At 37.1% G+C, this 19851-nt stretch overlaps 1 protein-coding gene across 8 annotated transcripts in view; it reads left to right on the top strand.

Moving 5' to 3' along the window:
* The window catches only part of LOC131692871 (scavenger receptor class B member 1), a 285198-nt gene that overhangs the window by 132957 nt on the left and 132390 nt on the right, over window positions 1-19851 (top strand). Inside the window, exons 1-2 of one of the 8 annotated variants that reach the window (XM_058980210.1) lie at window positions 13027-13130; window positions 19222-19552. The exons of 1 other annotated variant lie outside the window; for it this stretch is intronic. In XM_058980210.1, the coding sequence (XP_058836193.1) occupies window positions 19492-19552 (61 nt within the window). In that variant the 5' untranslated portion in view covers window positions 13027-13130; window positions 19222-19491. Of the gene's footprint in view, window positions 1-13026; window positions 13131-19107; window positions 19553-19851 lie in introns of those variants that run through there. 6 more of the 8 variants (XM_058980212.1, XM_058980211.1, XM_058980214.1 and 3 more) reach the window with 6 other exon arrangements.

The following is a 19851-nucleotide window of genomic DNA, read 5'->3' as shown; positions in this document are numbered from 1 at the left end:
GTGAGTATTTTCAATGATTACATGAAAACCTGGAAAATTTCTACTAGCGTGGCACAACACAACTAATTGTTTTTCCACACATGGCAAGAGCTTTTTCTCTCAAACCAAATAACATTCACATCATTAAATTTTAAATGTAATGGTTTGAGTTTAACATGGTCACGTGAAGTTAAATACTTGAGTTTGATTTACAACAAAAAGCTCTATTTCAAGAATCCTATTGAAGGAAGCCAGTGGCGGAGGATCTTAGGGGTCCGCCCCACGAAATTTTTTAATCTGTCAAAATCAAATTCTTAACCAAATGTGACCACCAAAACTGATTTTCATTAAATAAGGGTATAGCGTATTACGAATTGTACAATGTTCATTTCAAAATCAAAATTTCAGATTCCCCCGGATTTCCTTTTTTTTTTAATCTGCCCCTGATCCAAGCAAGATATAACAAATATATGCCATGTTTAACACCCTTTTATTTACAAGAACTCTAGGCTCTGCTTAGAGATCAAACTATAAATTTATAAACAAATTCCTATGTAGATCGGCAATGCCTGACGCAGTGTCAATTTGGGCAAGTTGCTGTGCTAGGAAGAGAACGCTTTAAAAGTTTGAGAACAACACTATGATTTAGCTCAAACGCGTTGCACCTTATCATTTGAAGTGTTGAAGAAATGTAACATTATGTTACTTAAAATGGGTAGAATGATAATTGGAATATTTTAGATTTTAGGCTTAAGAACAAAAAATAGGATAAACACCCTATGTGCTGAAAAATGAATTCAAATTAGATTATTATTCTATATAGTAGCAACTTGAGTAGAATCTTTTTTCCACAATTTTATCGCTCAATAACAGATTGAATCTCAGTTTCTCAAAGACGAAACATCAAAAGCGAACAGCCTCCATCTCAACGAGGCAAGTAGATTCAGTGCGAATGGTTGATGTTTGTTTTATGACTAACACTCGCAGCATAAGGAACAAAACTGTCTGAGGCAAATAAAAGTCTCTTGATCAACAGCACTGTCAGCATGAGCCAACATGGCAAGCTTCGTGCTTGCGATTGTGAATGTGCATAAAATGTATACAACGACAATGTTTAATGTCTTATATATAAATCTTTGCAAATTGCTAGTTATAAGATATCAGGGATGTAGGTTAGAAAAAAAGTTGAATTGTGGAATGAAATTAATTAAATATAAACTTATTTATAAAAAATGTCCATCATACCTACTAATTCTTGATTACCGCAAAGTTCTACTGTTGAACCTCAACATAACTGATCATCACATGGTTATGCGAAAGACATCAGGTTGGTTTTAAATTATTAAACGATTGAAGTTGGAGTAAAAATTAGTGTATTAGTGTACCTACCTTAGTTTGAGCATCAGCATAACGATAGTACAATTTAAAACTCCGGGATTGACCAGGACAAGCGAACTGCATTGCAAATGTTTAGACAATGCCATTCTGGAGGTTGTGGTATTTTTGATCACCAGAGTAACTTTGACTATATGAGACTCATAAATATTCAATCTTAGCGAACGTTTACTATACTGCCCATAAAAGTATAAGGGTCCCATATGGAAAAACAGCAAGCCGAGAAAAACGCTGTTCAAGTTTTACATTTTCATTGAGCCTTATGAGTGGGACAACCATGTTTGGGTATGTTTTCGATATTTTCAAAACAAACCTGGTAATTTTATTTGTGCATTGTGATTCAGTGGTGATGCAGAATATAATCCAACAGATAACACAATTTCGACAAAAATCTTATGCTTTTATGGGCAGTATATAAGTCTTACACAGTCAAAATAATTAGAATTATCAAAAATATCAATACTTCTCTGCGCATGCTTAACTTCTATCGGCATTAGTTATTTTGTAATTTAATGTATCTCATTTCTAAAATTGAAAATCGTACAATTTATCTGCATCTTTTCGGTTGGTTCAAACAATCTAATAAAATTCAAGTGGTCGAAACAGTTAATATTTTTGTAGACAAATCCATCAAAAAAATCATCCATTTTTTTGTTTAATAGTTTATTTGGATGATTACCAGAAAAAAATAGAAAATTCTATGTAGCTACAAAAAGATTTTTACGAAATGTCCTAAATCCATTTTTTGCATGAAATGTGAATTTTATAGTTTATAAAAAGCAGAAAAGGTTTATCATAAACAGTAATATCTTTATAACTTACTTTAAAGATTTTCTTTCATAAATAGCGCAAAATAACATTCATGACTTCAAAGTGATGTGAAATAACATTCTCGAAAACTGAAGATATTGAGTTTTCGAACTATATTTGTTTAAAGAATAAATTCTCCTTAATTACTTCTAGGAGGATTTAACGCCAAAATAATTTTATCAGATGATGTGCTGTTTACGCTGAAAAAATCTTCGAATACAATACAAACCTCCGAAAAATCCGGTTTTCAAATAATGTAATCTTGACCTGAAATAACTGTTTTCGAATATTTATTTTACCTATTCATATAATTGATAATACAACACAAATCAAATGCTCATAAAAATCGACCAGGACCTTCTAGAGTCAAACGGAAAACGCCATTTTCAAAAGTTTCCTTCTACTTCGGAAAGTGCTATTCTTGTTAAGATTCATATTACGTTTTCGTTTTAACTCTACGCATTTCCAATACAAAAACATTTTCAGCAAATGTTGAAAACTATGCATTTTCAGTGAACAGTTCTAATTCATAGACCTATTCCAACTTCGCTTCTCATTGGAAAAATAAACCCTATTACATATTTCGGTACATCCCTTCAAAGGTGAGCTCAAGGAGTATTTTCAGGCAGGTATTTGATATTGATGTGATTGGAAAACTATGGGATCCTGACAAATAAATCCGTTACAGATCAGGGTTCCATTCGCACACTTTTCCAAAAGTCTTCATGAGGTTTAAAGGGGTAGTGGGCAAACAAAATCGATTTCTTTTTCATCCGCTTAGATTGTTGAACCTCTAGAACTCAATTTTTTTCATTCCAAAGACCCCCTTGTGAATATTGATCCCCATGATGTACCCCTTTCTGAAAATCGTTTACTATCATCATTATTATCAGAAAAATTGTCAATTGGATGAAAACCAGAGTTTTACAATGCTGTTCCTGAGCACTTTTAGTAAGCATCTTAATTCTGAAACAAAATCTAAAGACAAATATCCAACAGAAATGTCGGATAACAAGTTAAAATTTGTCCCGCATAATTCACCCCCTAAAATCGTCTAATTTACCCCTGGGGGTGAATTCCCCCCGGTTGAAAACCACTGCTCTAGAATAGTCTCCCGCAATCTCGGTGGCCACGCTAAACTTCTTATAAATTTTAAACAGACAAGTATTTCTCGCGCGTATTTCCCGAGCAAACGAAAAGCCCATAATACCCCTATGGTCATGGAGTTTGACATGGGTGTTTGAAATGGGTTCAAACCATGAAAACACCATCACCATGGTCCGTTAGATCCTATTTAAAATACCATATGTTGGTGTATATATGGGTTATTGAGACCATTTTATGGTGTCTTGATGGTTGTGAATTTTGTCACGGCCCATATTTAAGGTCTTTTCAAGGGGCTATAATACGAAAATTTCAGTCTATCGGCAATAATTTTCAAAAAAACTGTAAGCGATAAAAATACAGTGTAAACAATACACTTTAAGCTATTTCTACCCAAATTTTCAAGAGAAACTACCCAATGGGTCATTTTCTACAGCGTTTCTTCGTGATGCAATTTGATGTGGGACATCCTTTAACAGCGTTTTTCTCGAAACCGCGTTTTTTAAATTGGCGAACACTCAAAAACTAATCAACGAATTGACTTGATTTTTACACAAAAGATCCATTGTTGTCTTTCCTTCAAAATCGTAAAACTAAATAACTTTCGTTTTGAGCACTTTACACCAGACGCTCCCTTTAAACAATAACTTCTCAATACACTGATCAGATAATTATTGTTGTAGTATTTAATGAAACCAGTCAGCATCAATACATTTTTTTCTTCAATCCAATTAATTTTGGTTTGTGAGAAGGATGGGAAGGACGCCGCTGCATTGAGTTTCTTGTCTAGCTTCTCGTTTTCCGAGGTTTGTTCCAGATCCGATGGTTATGAGTTATAAAATTAGCTGCCATAATTTTCGGCCAAATGAAAACTAAGTGATCAAGGTGCACTAAGACAATGTCGAATTGTTCGGGGTTATTTCTAGCGGCAATATATAGCAAAATGCAGTACAAAAAATGTCATATCTTGGAAACTAAACATCAGTATCTAAAACAAATTGAGAAGCGTTTTGTCTTAGTGTTAGACCTTTCATTTGAAATTGGTTTAAATAAAATTGGTGTGCCACATATACAGACATTGTCCCAAATCGACATACAAAACACGGCCTTGCGGGCCTCGGAAAAAGATCTTGAAAATTTGAGTGAAGTCTTTACATTGTTTCTATAAGAAATGTAAAATTTGCGAAATCAGCCCCAAAAAGTTGTTCTTTGTCAATTTTTTTCGACACATATGTCGAAAAAAATTGACAAAGGACAACTTTTTGGGGCTGATTTCACAAATTTTACATTTCTTATAGAAACAATGTAAAGACTTCACAATTTTGACGTTTCATGCATTTTTAAAAACAATTGGCATGAAAAATACGAATTCATAGAGTCCCCTCCTTGAAAAAATAGTGCCAGCTTATATGGCAATTTCATATGTGACCGGCCGATTCAGTCTATACAGTATTTCAATCGGAAAGATGCAAGACTCTGAGTGGTATCCAAACGAGACTTCAACAAAGAATCTGCTGTGCAAGAATTATTTTTGCTCTGAATTTCAAGCTGCCCTAGAAGCATTGCGTTCAGAAAACTCGAAAACGATACCAGTTATCGTATTTTGTACTTACATCGAAGAACTCAGCATTTCGAATACTATCTACTTTTTAAAGGAGAGTGGGTACACATTGCTCTACAAAAAAAAATAACTAGAGTGTGTTGAGACCGTATATTGTGTTTTGAAAAGTAGAACGAATATAATGAAAAATCGCGTTTTCCGTTTGTCTCCAGTACGTCAGGAGAAGGAGAAGTTTAATATTATCTTAATATCTTTTTTCAAAAATAGACACCCAGTAGGAACCATCCTTGCGTGTGAAGAGCACATAACCTATAACTAATTTAGTTATGGAATTTGCATTTTGACTTCGTCTCATCAGAACACACTTAGCTATTTTTCACCGAACCCCGCATTGTTTTACCGACTTTTACACAGCTTAACGTTCCGCAATAAGTTGAGTAATTTGTTATATGACGAACGCTCGGTAAAAGAAAAATTTATTTGAACTGTCAACTTTTGCAGGGTTAATCGGTAAACTATAACGAAAATTCAGGATCTAAAATACTGTTCTGTCAGTACTTTTTCAAACATAACATTTGATATCGGTAATTTTTATTATTCAGCTCAATTACAAGGAATTAATTTTTTTAATGAAAAACCTAGTAAATTAGAGGGGTTATCTTGGGGGAAATTATAAATAGAAAGAAAATGGAGGTAAAACTGGCGGGTTTGTTTATGGTTTTTGTGTTGCACCGCAATTTGCGGATTTACGAAAACGAAAATAGTGGAAGCATCAGATATTTGTCAACAGTTTTTTCGGCATTTAATTAGCAAGGGACTGGAAGGTGAAGTATATTTTTCAATATTTAGAGCCATAGTACTCAAGGGAGAGCAAGGTGTTGAAAGGAGAAAGTTTAGAAAAGCGTGGAAGGATCATATATGCAAGCTTAGAGCTCACCGGCGACTTAACCCTTTGTCTGCTACCGTAGTGGTCAAGGTCTTTTGGCATTAGAAATGCGAATCACCTGAGTCTACGGCATGTCCGAACAAGCGTAAAGTAACTTGTTACTTCATGCTGTCGGAACCGACAAAAAGTTAAGTCACGGTAAACTTCCACACTAAGCATTTGCGACGTTGAAACTCATTGAATGAGCCAGTTTTGTTTGTTCCCTCACCAATTGCCTGCCTGAGTGATTTTATTTTATCGACTATTGTGACTGTCTCAGCGTGTGTGACAATATGGTCACATGTGTTGCTGATTTGCACGGTGTCGGCAGCTTTCACCCAACGCTGCAACGATGAATCCCCATCACGGTAAGTTCTATTTTTACCATTTTTTTTGTTAACCATTTTTGTTAACGACCTATTGAGTTAATTTGTCAACAGTTTTTTCGGCATTTAATTAGCAAGGGACTGGAAGGTGAAGTATATTTTTCAATATTTAGAGCCATAGTACTCAAGGGAGAGCAAGGTGTTGAAAGGAGAAAGTTTAGAAAAGCGTGGAAGGATCATATATGCAAGCTTAGAGCTCACCGGCGACTTAACCCTTTGTCTGCTACCGTAGTGGTCAAGGTCTTTTGGCATTAGAAATGCGAATCACCTGAGTCTACGGCATGTCCGAACAAGCGTAAAGTAACTTGTTACTTCATGCTGTCGGAACCGACAAAAAGTTAAGTCACGGTAAACTTCCACACTAAGCATTTGCGACGTTGAAACTCATTGAATGAGCCAGTTTTGTTTGTTCCCTCACCAATTGCCTGCCTGAGTGATTTTATTTTATCGACTATTGTGACTGTCTCAGCGTGTGTGACAATATGGTCACATGTGTTGCTGATTTGCACGGTGTCGGCAGCTTTCACCCAACGCTGCAACGATGAATCCCCATCACGGTAAGTTCTATTTTTACCATTTTTTTTTGTTAACCATTTTTGTTAACGACCTATTGAGTTAATTTGTCAACAGTTTTTTCGGCATTTAATTAGCAAGGGACTGGAAGGTGAAGTATATTTTTCAATATTTAGAGCCATAGTACTCAAGGGAGAGCAAGGTGTTGAAAGGAGAAAGTTTAGAAAAGCGTGGAAGGATCATATATGCAAGCTTAGAGCTCACCGGCGACTTAACCCTTTGTCTGCTACCGTAGTGGTCAAGGTCTTTTGGCATTAGAAATGCGAATCACCTGAGTCTACGGCATGTCCGAACAAGCGTAAAGTAACTTGTTACTTCATGCTGTCGGAACCGACAAAAAGTTAAGTCACGGTAAACTTCCACACTAAGCATTTGCGACGTTGAAACTCATTGAATGAGCCAGTTTTGTTTGTTCCCTCACCAATTGCCTGCCTGAGTGATTTTATTTTATCGACTATTGTGACTGTCTCAGCGTGTGTGACAATATGGTCACATGTGTTGCTGATTTGCACGGTGTCGGCAGCTTTCACCCAACGCTGCAACGATGAATCCCCATCACGGTAAGTTCTATTTTTACCATTTTTTTTTGTTAACCATTTTTGTTAACGACCTATTGAGTTAATTTGTCAACAGTTTTTTCGGCATTTAATTAGCAAGGGACTGGAAGGTGAAGTATATTTTTCAATATTTAGAGCCATAGTACTCAAGGGAGAGCAAGGTGTTGAAAGGAGAAAGTTTAGAAAAGCGTGGAAGGATCATATATGCAAGCTTAGAGCTCACCGGCGACTTAACCCTTTGTCTGCTACCGTAGTGGTCAAGGTCTTTTGGCATTAGAAATGCGAATCACCTGAGTCTACGGCATGTCCGAACAAGCGTAAAGTAACTTGTTACTTCATGCTGTCGGAACCGACAAAAAGTTAAGTCACGGTAAACTTCCACACTAAGCATTTGCGACGTTGAAACTCATTGAATGAGCCAGTTTTGTTTGTTCCCTCACCAATTGCCTGCCTGAGTGATTTTATTTTATCGACTATTGTGACTGTCTCAGCGTGTGTGACAATATGGTCACATGTGTTGCTGATTTGCACGGTGTCGGCAGCTTTCACCCAACGCTGCAACGATGAATCCCCATCACGGTAAGTTCTATTTTTACCATTTTTTTTTGTTAACCATTTTTGTTAACGACCTATTGAGTTAATTTGTCAACAGTTTTTTCGGCATTTAATTAGCAAGGGACTGGAAGGTGAAGTATATTTTTCAATATTTAGAGCCATAGTACTCAAGGGAGAGCAAGGTGTTGAAAGGAGAAAGTTTAGAAAAGCGTGGAAGGATCATATATGCAAGCTTAGAGCTCACCGGCGACTTAACCCTTTGTCTGCTACCGTAGTGGTCAAGGTCTTTTGGCATTAGAAATGCGAATCACCTGAGTCTACGGCATGTCCGAACAAGCGTAAAGTAACTTGTTACTTCATGCTGTCGGAACCGACAAAAAGTTAAGTCACGGTAAACTTCCACACTAAGCATTTGCGACGTTGAAACTCATTGAATGAGCCAGTTTTGTTTGTTCCCTCACCAATTGCCTGCCTGAGTGATTTTATTTTATCGACTATTGTGACTGTCTCAGCGTGTGTGACAATATGGTCACATGTGTTGCTGATTTGCACGGTGTCGGCAGCTTTCACCCAACGCTGCAACGATGAATCCCCATCACGGTAAGTTCTATTTTTACCATTTTTTTTTGTTAACCATTTTTGTTAACGACCTATTGAGTTAATTTGTCAACAGTTTTTTCGGCATTTAATTAGCAAGGGACTGGAAGGTGAAGTATATTTTTCAATATTTAGAGCCATAGTACTCAAGGGAGAGCAAGGTGTTGAAAGGAGAAAGTTTAGAAAAGCGTGGAAGGATCATATATGCAAGCTTAGAGCTCACCGGCGACTTAACCCTTTGTCTGCTACCGTAGTGGTCAAGGTCTTTTGGCATTAGAAATGCGAATCACCTGAGTCTACGGCATGTCCGAACAAGCGTAAAGTAACTTGTTACTTCATGCTGTCGGAACCGACAAAAAGTTAAGTCACGGTAAACTTCCACACTAAGCATTTGCGACGTTGAAACTCATTGAATGAGCCAGTTTTGTTTGTTCCCTCACCAATTGCCTGCCTGAGTGATTTTATTTTATCGACTATTGTGACTGTCTCAGCGTGTGTGACAATATGGTCACATGTGTTGCTGATTTGCACGGTGTCGGCAGCTTTCACCCAACGCTGCAACGATGAATCCCCATCACGGTAAGTTCTATTTTTACCATTTTTTTTTGTTAACCATTTTTGTTAACGACCTATTGAGTTAATTTGTCAACAGTTTTTTCGGCATTTAATTAGCAAGGGACTGGAAGGTGAAGTATATTTTTCAATATTTAGAGCCATAGTACTCAAGGGAGAGCAAGGTGTTGAAAGGAGAAAGTTTAGAAAAGCGTGGAAGGATCATATATGCAAGCTTAGAGCTCACCGGCGACTTAACCCTTTGTCTGCTACCGTAGTGGTCAAGGTCTTTTGGCATTAGAAATGCGAATCACCTGAGTCTACGGCATGTCCGAACAAGCGTAAAGTAACTTGTTACTTCATGCTGTCGGAACCGACAAAAAGTTAAGTCACGGTAAACTTCCACACTAAGCATTTGCGACGTTGAAACTCATTGAATGAGCCAGTTTTGTTTGTTCCCTCACCAATCAAACGGTAGCAGACAAAGGGTTAAGTCGCCGGTGAGCTCTAAGCTTGCATATATGATCCTTCCACGCTTTTCTAAACTTTCTCCTTTCAACACCTTGCTCTCCCTTGAGTACTATGGCTCTAAATATTGAAAAATATACTTCACCTTCCAGTCCCTTGCTAATTAAATGCCGAAAAAACTGTTGACAAATTAACTCAATAGGTCGTTAACAAAAATGGTTAACAAAAAAAAATGGTAAAAATAGAACTTACCGTGATGGGGATTCATCGTTGCAGCGTTGGGTGAAAGCTGCCGACACCGTGCAAATCAGCAACACATGTGACCATATTGTCACACACGCTGAGACAGTCACAATAGTCGATAAAATAAAATCACTCAGGCAGGCAATTGGTGAGGGAACAAACAAAACTGGCTCATTCAATGAGTTTCAACGTCGCAAATGCTTAGTGTGGAAGTTTACCGTGACTTAACTTTTTGTCGGTTCCGACAGCATGAAGTAACAAGTTACTTTACGCTTGTTCGGACATGCCGTAGACTCAGGTGATTCGCATTTCTAATGCCAAAAGACCTTGACCACTACGGTAGCAGACAAAGGGTTAAGTCGCCGGTGAGCTCTAAGCTTGCATATATGATCCTTCCACGCTTTTCTAAACTTTCTCCTTTCAACACCTTGCTCTCCCTTGAGTACTATGGCTCTAAATATTGAAAAATATACTTCACCTTCCAGTCCCTTGCTAATTAAATGCCGAAAAAACTGTTGACAAATTAACTCAATAGGTCGTTAACAAAAATGGTTAACAAAAAAAAATGGTAAAAATAGAACTTACCGTGATGGGGATTCATCGTTGCAGCGTTGGGTGAAAGCTGCCGACACCGTGCAAATCAGCAACACATGTGACCATATTGTCACACACGCTGAGACAGTCACAATAGTCGATAAAATAAAATCACTCAGGCAGGCAATTGGTGAGGGAACAAACAAAACTGGCTCATTCAATGAGTTTCAACGTCGCAAATGCTTAGTGTGGAAGTTTACCGTGACTTAACTTTTTGTCGGTTCCGACAGCATGAAGTAACAAGTTACTTTACGCTTGTTCGGACATGCCGTAGACTCAGGTGATTCGCATTTCTAATGCCAAAAGACCTTGACCACTACGGTAGCAGACAAAGGGTTAAGTCGCCGGTGAGCTCTAAGCTTGCATATATGATCCTTCCACGCTTTTCTAAACTTTCTCCTTTCAACACCTTGCTCTCCCTTGAGTACTATGGCTCTAAATATTGAAAAATATACTTCACCTTCCAGTCCCTTGCTAATTAAATGCCGAAAAAACTGTTGACAAATTAACTCAATAGGTCGTTAACAAAAATGGTTAACAAAAAAAAATGGTAAAAATAGAACTTACCGTGATGGGGATTCATCGTTGCAGCGTTGGGTGAAAGCTGCCGACACCGTGCAAATCAGCAACACATGTGACCATATTGTCACACACGCTGAGACAGTCACAATAGTCGATAAAATAAAATCACTCAGGCAGGCAATTGGTGAGGGAACAAACAAAACTGGCTCATTCAATGAGTTTCAACGTCGCAAATGCTTAGTGTGGAAGTTTACCGTGACTTAACTTTTTGTCGGTTCCGACAGCATGAAGTAACAAGTTACTTTACGCTTGTTCGGACATGCCGTAGACTCAGGTGATTCGCATTTCTAATGCCAAAAGACCTTGACCACTACGGTAGCAGACAAAGGGTTAAGTCGCCGGTGAGCTCTAAGCTTGCATATATGATCCTTCCACGCTTTTCTAAACTTTCTCCTTTCAACACCTTGCTCTCCCTTGAGTACTATGGCTCTAAATATTGAAAAATATACTTCACCTTCCAGTCCCTTGCTAATTAAATGCCGAAAAAACTGTTGACAAATTAACTCAATAGGTCGTTAACAAAAATGGTTAACAAAAAAAAAATGGTAAAAATAGAACTTACCGTGATGGGGATTCATCGTTGCAGCGTTGGGTGAAAGCTGCCGACACCGTGCAAATCAGCAACACATGTGACCATATTGTCACACACGCTGAGACAGTCACAATAGTCGATAAAATAAAATCACTCAGGCAGGCAATTGGTGAGGGAACAAACAAAACTGGCTCATTCAATGAGTTTCAACGTCGCAAATGCTTAGTGTGGAAGTTTACCGTGACTTAACTTTTTGTCGGTTCCGACAGCATGAAGTAACAAGTTACTTTACGCTTGTTCGGACATGCCGTAGACTCAGGTGATTCGCATTTCTAATGCCAAAAGACCTTGACCACTACGGTAGCAGACAAAGGGTTAAGTCGCCGGTGAGCTCTAAGCTTGCATATATGATCCTTCCACGCTTTTCTAAACTTTCTCCTTTCAACACCTTGCTCTCCCTTGAGTACTATGGCTCTAAATATTGAAAAATATACTTCACCTTCCAGTCCCTTGCTAATTAAATGCCGAAAAAACTGTTGACAAATTAACTCAATAGGTCGTTAACAAAAATGGTTAACAAAAAAAAATGGTAAAAATAGAACATCAGATATTTTGAGCAAAATACTGAGATGATCGGTAAAAAATTACCGAACGGCTAAATCAAAAATAGGTGTGTAAACTAACTTAGTTACAGGACTAAGCTAGCGCCGGATTGACGCCAGCTCCAAAAAACGAAAACACTATTTGTGTTTCTGAGCAAACCCTATTACTTCGAAGAAGTTTTACAACATAATACAGCAGATCTTCTTAAAAATTAACTTTTGGTGGTTAATCCACCTAAACGTAGTTATGGAGAATTATCACACAGAAAAATAAATAGAGGTTTGGTATTAAACAGAGTCACTATTTGGCCTCTTTATGTATCTCTGGTCTACTACATTTTCAAAACGATCACCGTTCCATTTTTTAAATTTTATGCTGTACCCGTTCTAATCTTAAAAGTGGAACAGCAGCTATTATGCCGTAATTCTAAAGTTTCAAATAAGATTATGTGAAATGGCTGATTATCACAAAATACCAAAAACATGTGTGCACCTGAAAATTTCAAAAATATTAAAATTATGTCCATACTTATATTTTTTCAGGTTTCCCAATTTCTTCAAATTTGTCATAAGTTGATATCACTTAAATTTTAGCATTAGAATATTTATTTTTCGGTACTTTGAAGGTATCGCAAAGTGCTATGTGGAATCATTTAATAATTTTGGAATAGTACTTTCTTTAAGAAGCCTAGGAATAATTATGGATAGAAAAGTGCAGTTAAGGTTCGTATACGGCTGAAATTTTTTCAAACAATTTCTTCTTTACAAATCTCTCACGGCTACGACCTTGGCTATAAAGCTATCAAGTTGGGCGGCACACTATATAGCAGAATTGTGCTCATGGTAGTTAATCTGCAAAAGCAAGCTCGATCGTCGTAAGAGCTCGCGGTATGACGATCGCGAATGTGTGAATGTATGTATGTGCCTTCATCAAGTGTCTCGCGCACAGAAAGAAGAAAAAAAAACGTTACCTCGAAATACGCACAAAACATTCGCGGCGGCTAGTTTTAAAGTGAACGTTGAAGCGCTAAGGTGTACGCGTGTCGAACTTCATCGGTCGCCGCTGCTGTCGTTGTCGTTGTTATTATTTCATAGTATACCTTCTGAGAAAATTGGTATGGACATAGTTTTTCCCCTACTCCGATAGAGACGAAGTAGTGTTGCAATTTAACTACAGTGTTGTATCGTGTTTGGTGTTTGAAGTTTTTTTATTGGGTCAAATATATGCCAAAATGTCAAGGAATGAAGTTATTCGAAGTGAAACAAAGAAATTGCAAAGTGAAAATCGCGGAATTCAATGATCATGATGCGAATCTTTCAATGAATTGCTCTATTGCGAGATTGGCTATTATTTAATGCATAGTTCGAAAATTTCAAACGTGATTTATGGACCGACACATGTTCGTTTGCCATCGATTCTTATTGAATGATGTCAAGAAACAAGAGTGATGCGAGACAGAGAAACGTAAAGTGAAATTATGTGGTTTCGTCATGTGCTGGAAAAATATGGCAAACCCTTTGTGAAGCATTAGTAACTATGTGATTGAAGACAAAGAAAATTTATAAGCAGATCGATCATTGAGCAATAGCTCTTGCAGCAAAGTGCGAAATAATTTAACCAGTACTCATGCGAACATGAATGAATCGCCATATCAGATGTCAATGTAGATAACTGGTAGTTTAGCAGCAACGGACAACTTACTGCTTACTTACTGAATTACTTACTTAGTTATTTGCTTTCTGATATACGTCACAGAGCATTTATATCAACAAAACAAGCCCATAATTTTCTGCATTTGTATCAAAGTGTAAAACAAACCAAAAAATCGACTCATAGATGAATTTTAATTTTATTATATAATCCATCCATCGCCCCGTAAATCGTCCGTCACGCATGTAACCGCCGAATTGGGCACACCCGTGACCAATTTCAGAAATAGACACAGACAGAAATACACTATCACTATCGACTGTCGAAATAATACCTATACTAAGTGAATAAAAAACACATATCAAACTTTCAATACTAATCAGTAAAATCTGTTGAGCTAAATTTGAAACTGTTTGAAACAATAGATATAAACGCTATAGCATACTTGGACCATACTACGACATGAAGGCAGCATCTCACACCAACGTCCTTGCTTTCGACCTTTGCTTTAATGTGGCCAGTTAATAACACAGAAGGCAAAAAGCTTCACCAAGTGGTTCGTCGTGTGCTGTGGTTGTCTAAACTACCTTGTGAACCCGAGTGCAAAGTCCATACAACGCTGACTGAAGCAGTAATGCATACGCGACGATAAAGCTTCTCGACGCACCAGTATGGTGGGGATTCGAACAACTTCAATGTAAGGGAAGGCAGCGAACTTGAGCTCGCTTTAGGTTTCCTTGACGCTTGCTAATTGATCGCCCAGTACGCTGAGTAGATTATTCACGGATGTGTAAATCCAATGTATTTGCCTATAGAGACAAATAATCAGTAGCATAGCATATTTAGATGAGATTCTATAATCGATTGGTCATATAAAACACCTGAGCTTAGCTCAAAACTCAAACGTGTTTTGGCAAACGAAACTTGCCTTTGATAAAACTTTGCCTGCCGAATGCAAGAGTTCAGGTTCCGTCAACAAAGGGTCTTAAAACCAGAAATATTTAGCAAAACCTTGTACTCGCTAACGGTCCCTTTTACCATCGTTCGTGAAAGGGTTTCTGCAGACAGTGCAGTGCTGAGACAAAACTTGTTCGGATAGAACAAAGCAAAGCACTTTTCTGATTGTTTATCCGGAGTGCTTTGCACTACCTTGACGTTTTTAACTGTACATTTACTCAAAGCAAGCGAATGCTTACAAGGAAGCACGTTAATTGTCCACTACAGTGATTATTTTCATTCTTTGTCATGTGAGCAATCTAGTCGTGCCAACTCCACCATAAGTCAACACTCTATAAATCTACCTTATGGTAATTTTCGTTTGATAGTATTAATGTTACTTTTGATTGGTGAGCAGGTGGATTTAAGGTTCAACTAAGAAAGCTTGGAAAATCGGCCATCTTGGAATAAAAAAGGCAGTTTTTCTCACACTCAAAACTGAGTTCGAGTGAGATGAGCACTTTTCGCAATTATTATTGAAATTATGCAAGTCAAAAAATCTTGCTATTGTTCTATTTTTAACTTTGGAACGAGTAAAATACATACAGTATCATCAAAAAAACCCAAATTTTTTTACCAAGTTGTTTTGAAACAGAGAAGCAGCGGAATTTTCAAGTAAAGGGTGTTATTTGTCATTTTTTTAAATTGAAGCAAAATGCACAAAAAACCGTTGACAGCCATTGTTGTTCGTTCAGTTTGGTAGCATATGGTTTAAAATTTAATGTAATGAAATAATTTCAGATGAATGTGTACCGTGACTACACTTTAAAAAATCTATTGAGTCGGTTAAATTTTGGTCATTTTTCGAGAACAACAGGAGAAATTTCGTAAAGAACGTATTCCATATTGCCCTCTAACTCATCAGTTGCTTGTGGTTTGTCATAGTGGCACGAAAGAAAAAATCCAAGGACGTCAAATTGCAAAAGCGAGGTAGCCACTCGACATTATCGTTTTCGATAGAATTCGTGTACCGACCATCGTCTTCCATAAATCGAAGGTGTCAAGCTCCGTATGACTTGTTGCCTCATCTTATTTAGACAAATTTTATGTAAAAACATTTACAAGCAATCAGTCCTCAACCATGTCTCGATATTGCTCGCAAGTGATGGTGACGTTGGCTCCAGCATGCCATCCGTGTACAAACTGCACCACACAGTCGCTTCATTGTAATAAAATGGATGCTATAAGCTCTTCTCTGGTTGCTCATCACACCAGTTTTGTTTATTTAATACCCCGTACACCAAAAATAAGGTTCGTCTTAAGAGATGATTTTTTGGCAGCTAATTTCGTAAAGTTTGGTTGTCCGAAAGGTTATTTTGGATTGGAAATTCCAAAATTTGAAGAAGTAATCAAGTTAAAAACGTACACTTTTGGCATAATGAAATTGTAGAGAAAAATTAATCCTCCGGAAGTTGCGCAAATGGCTCACTGAACGAGCACCCGCTAGTGCCCTAAGACAACTTATCTAGCGCGACTGCCGGAAGGTTAATAAATTAAAAGAAAAATGAGGTTGATATACGGTAAATCAGGCACTAAAAATCGCGAATAAAAAGAAATATGAAAAAACACTTTTTAAGAATTATTAATTTCGGTGAGAATCATTGCAGTTATTTAGTTTTGTACTATCGTTAAACCAGACATAGAAGCGACTTAGTGCAATCGCCATAGGGCCTGGAATTGTCTATTAATACACACATTTCTCCTAGAAACACTCTAATAATTTTCTTCTTAGCTTATATGAAAATGCTATTTAGTATGCAGAAAGCAGTTATAAAGATCAGTTATTGTTTGAGAATTTTGAAAATCAAAATTTGAATATTCTATCTAGTTTAAGAGTACTAACTTCCGTATTGAACCAGTCATACTTGCAGAATGAGAGCGAACTGAGGTCGCTGTGTCTTTTCACCACTGTCTTGGATGTTAATTGGTTCAAACTATTAGTGCTTTTAGCATGACCTAGTAACACGCTAAATATTCTCAATAAAATTTAAAATCAGGATACTGGAATATAGCACAAATGCACAATACAATATAAAATGGAAAAGTACGTCCATACTATTAACTCAAAAAGAGTTGTTACTTTAATCCTAACAAGTAGTTAGTATGGTCATTAGTAGCTTAAACATTAAATTCAGATATGTGCACATTCACTGTTTTGTTCGAAAGAGAATGTCACTTTAGACCATGAAGCATACGCCATCATAATCTTTACATAGGTACTAATCTATCATAACCATACGATTCCATTCGATAGAGGCGTTTAAATTGCCCCATTCGAAAGTTTGATGAAATTTTTATGAAGCAATGTAGCTGGCTGATAAAAACAATCTTACCTATAAAAAAAACGAAGAAGATATGCTCTGCTAACCCAGATTTAATTACTAGAAAATCAAACGATCCGTAATTAAACGCAGTCTAATGGATCGGTTTGGTAGCAGTTGGTGGCTGTTACTGGTTACTTTCGTTGTGTTATGCGGATTATGCTTCAAACAGCACGCTGGTGCATCTGCAATTTGATGCATGTAAAAATGAACAATCGAACAGCACACGAGGGATGCGATCTTCGAGGGAAAGCATTATTATTGAGTGTTGTTACAAAAATATAGCTCAGTGATGAACTAAATGCACTAAAATAAGTAAATATTTTCTCTACAACATAAGACATAGTGCTAATTTGTCATTGACGTATGTTCTTGACAGGACAAGATTTTAAGAAAATTCAGAAAATGATAATTCTGTCGACAATATTCTGTCCATTGTACACGGAATCATAGACGCAATATAGAGAGACAAAACTAATTTCTCCTTGGACAGCTTTAATTAGTAGGGCGTTGATTTTTTTCTGTTCTGTGCCATATTATTTGTTTTTCTTATAGCGTTTTCGTTTTTACCCTCCCTTTTTACCGGAGTAGTGCAAGTTTGAATGAGTGTAGCACCGACTACACTGGTGTAGTGCATTATTTAAAATGAAAATGCTATTAGACAAATAAATGAATGTATAAAGTTTGTAGGAGTCTTTGTTTAAAAGATTCGAGTTGCTGCACGTAAAATCGTATTCTATCGTTTGTTCTCAAGAGACTATTCTGATCAACATCGCTACTTATCTCCAGGAAGTAAGCTCAAGGATTGCATCAGTCACCTTCTGTGTATTATTTTTGCACTACCTGAACGATTTGATGTTCTTAAGGTTGTACAGAGAAAGCGCAAAAATTGAAAACAAAAAAGCAGTTTTTTCCACATCGTGTGTTAGATCTTCATTAAAATCAATCAGCAATAGTACTGTAACAACATTCTACATAAGATGATTGATTTTTATGAAGATCTAACACACGGTTTGGAAAAAAACTGGTTTTTTCGTTTTCGATTTTTGCCCATTCTCTGTCCAACCTTAAACCAACAAATTGCCAATGATTGGAATATGAAACTTTCGGTATTAGCACATTTTTCAACTAAGCATCTTGTAGGTTACCCAATGCACACTAACATGTACCAGTACTATGATTTGCCTTTAAGCTTAGAATGGAATCACAATATCTTCACCCAACTGCATGCCCTTAATAATTTTCTAATTCTTATTTCGATATCCACAAAGCTTATCCGCCTTGTAACCCTGTGGTAGTTCAACAAACCCGCCACCCTTGGCATTTTTGAGTATACTTTACTCCGAATAAAAACAGGTTTAATTCTCCACTTGCGGCTGCTGCTCGAAACGAGATGATATCGATAATCATCCAAAAAGTCTCCGAAAGCATACAGAAATATTGGCATGGTATATAGAAGCTCTGTGCCACATCCGGTTTTAGTGGATCTTGGCATCTTGCTCGTATTTACTTTACCGCGAAATCTGTATTGCACTTGAACACAATGAGACAGAAGGCTGGCGATCGAGTACCACAGTTCCAATGTCAGTAACACGCAAAGTCACTATCTTGCAATTAGCTCATAAACCAGCGCTCAAGGACACAACTGACTTAGACTCGTAAAAGGCTTTTTAAGCATCACTAGTGGCGTATGTGATGACGATGCTTGTTTGCTTTTTTGTTCGAGATCTCTCCAAATTACAATTTACTAGATATTCCTATACACTAACCAGTGGCGGATCCAGGTGGAGGATCGTGGGGGTCCGGACCCCCCCATCAAAATTTGAAATGAAATTTTGAAATAGTTTCATTTCAAACCAAATTCGCCCCCCCCCAAAACTGATTTTAATTAAATGAGAGTATTACATCTTACGTAATGTACAATGAACATTTCAAAATCGATATTTCGGACCCCCTCCGAAATGTTTTTCTGGATCCGCTTCTGACACTAACACGTATGCTCCTATTATTCACTCTATGTGAACTGCTCTAAACGGTTGATTCCACATATAATATTACGATATTGTTCTGATTCTTAGAATTGTTTGCGAAAAATGTATTTTTATTGAAACTATTATAATGCAGTTTTATTATACAAAGGGTAATCATTGAACTTGCTTGAAGCAAGTAATCAACGCCAGATGTGTTAGGGAATTTCTGTTTGAGTTAAGCTGCAAAAACGCTGTTTAATTAAAACAGAGGTCAAGGCAAGTGAAGTTGGTTGTAATAAGTAATTAGTTGGAAGCAAGTAACGTTGACACTACCCACAAATATAACCTTAGTATACTTTGAAATGAATTTATGGTGATTTACGAATAATTGTGACAAGCTGTATAAAAGTTGCAGACTGAGTTGAAGGTGAATACCCTGCTGAATGTAGCCGCTAAGACGAGGATTTCAGTTCTATTTCCTGCTATCTACAGTAGATATTAGGTTTAAGTGAAACTTCACATACTATCAAACGACAAAATGCATGGCCGAAGTAACCGATTATGTGCTAAACTATCCAGTGCATTCCTGAGGAAGTGGTGTAAGTATATACATGTGTGTGTATTTGATCCAAATATATATATAAACCTAGCTCGTGTTGCTGCAATTCTCACATCTGAAACAAGATTGGCAATAGTAAAAATCCAGTCATGTCTTTCAAGTATATACGTGTATCTGAAACTGGTTTGGCAAGAAACTGGCAATGCCGGATTGGTAAGGTTGAGCTAGTAGTCATAGAAAGTAATATCCCTTGCATAATGTCTAGTGACATACAGATCTAATGCCTAATATAGGAATACTGTTGTTACACTCTGTTTCCACATTTACTTACCATCACTT

The sequence above is a fragment of the Topomyia yanbarensis genome, chromosome 3 (assembly GCF_030247195.1).
Source record: "Topomyia yanbarensis strain Yona2022 chromosome 3, ASM3024719v1, whole genome shotgun sequence".
NCBI lineage: Eukaryota > Metazoa > Arthropoda > Insecta > Diptera > Culicidae > Topomyia > Topomyia yanbarensis.
Note: the sequence above shows the minus strand (reverse complement) of the source record. Positions and strands in the feature narration are given on the sequence as shown.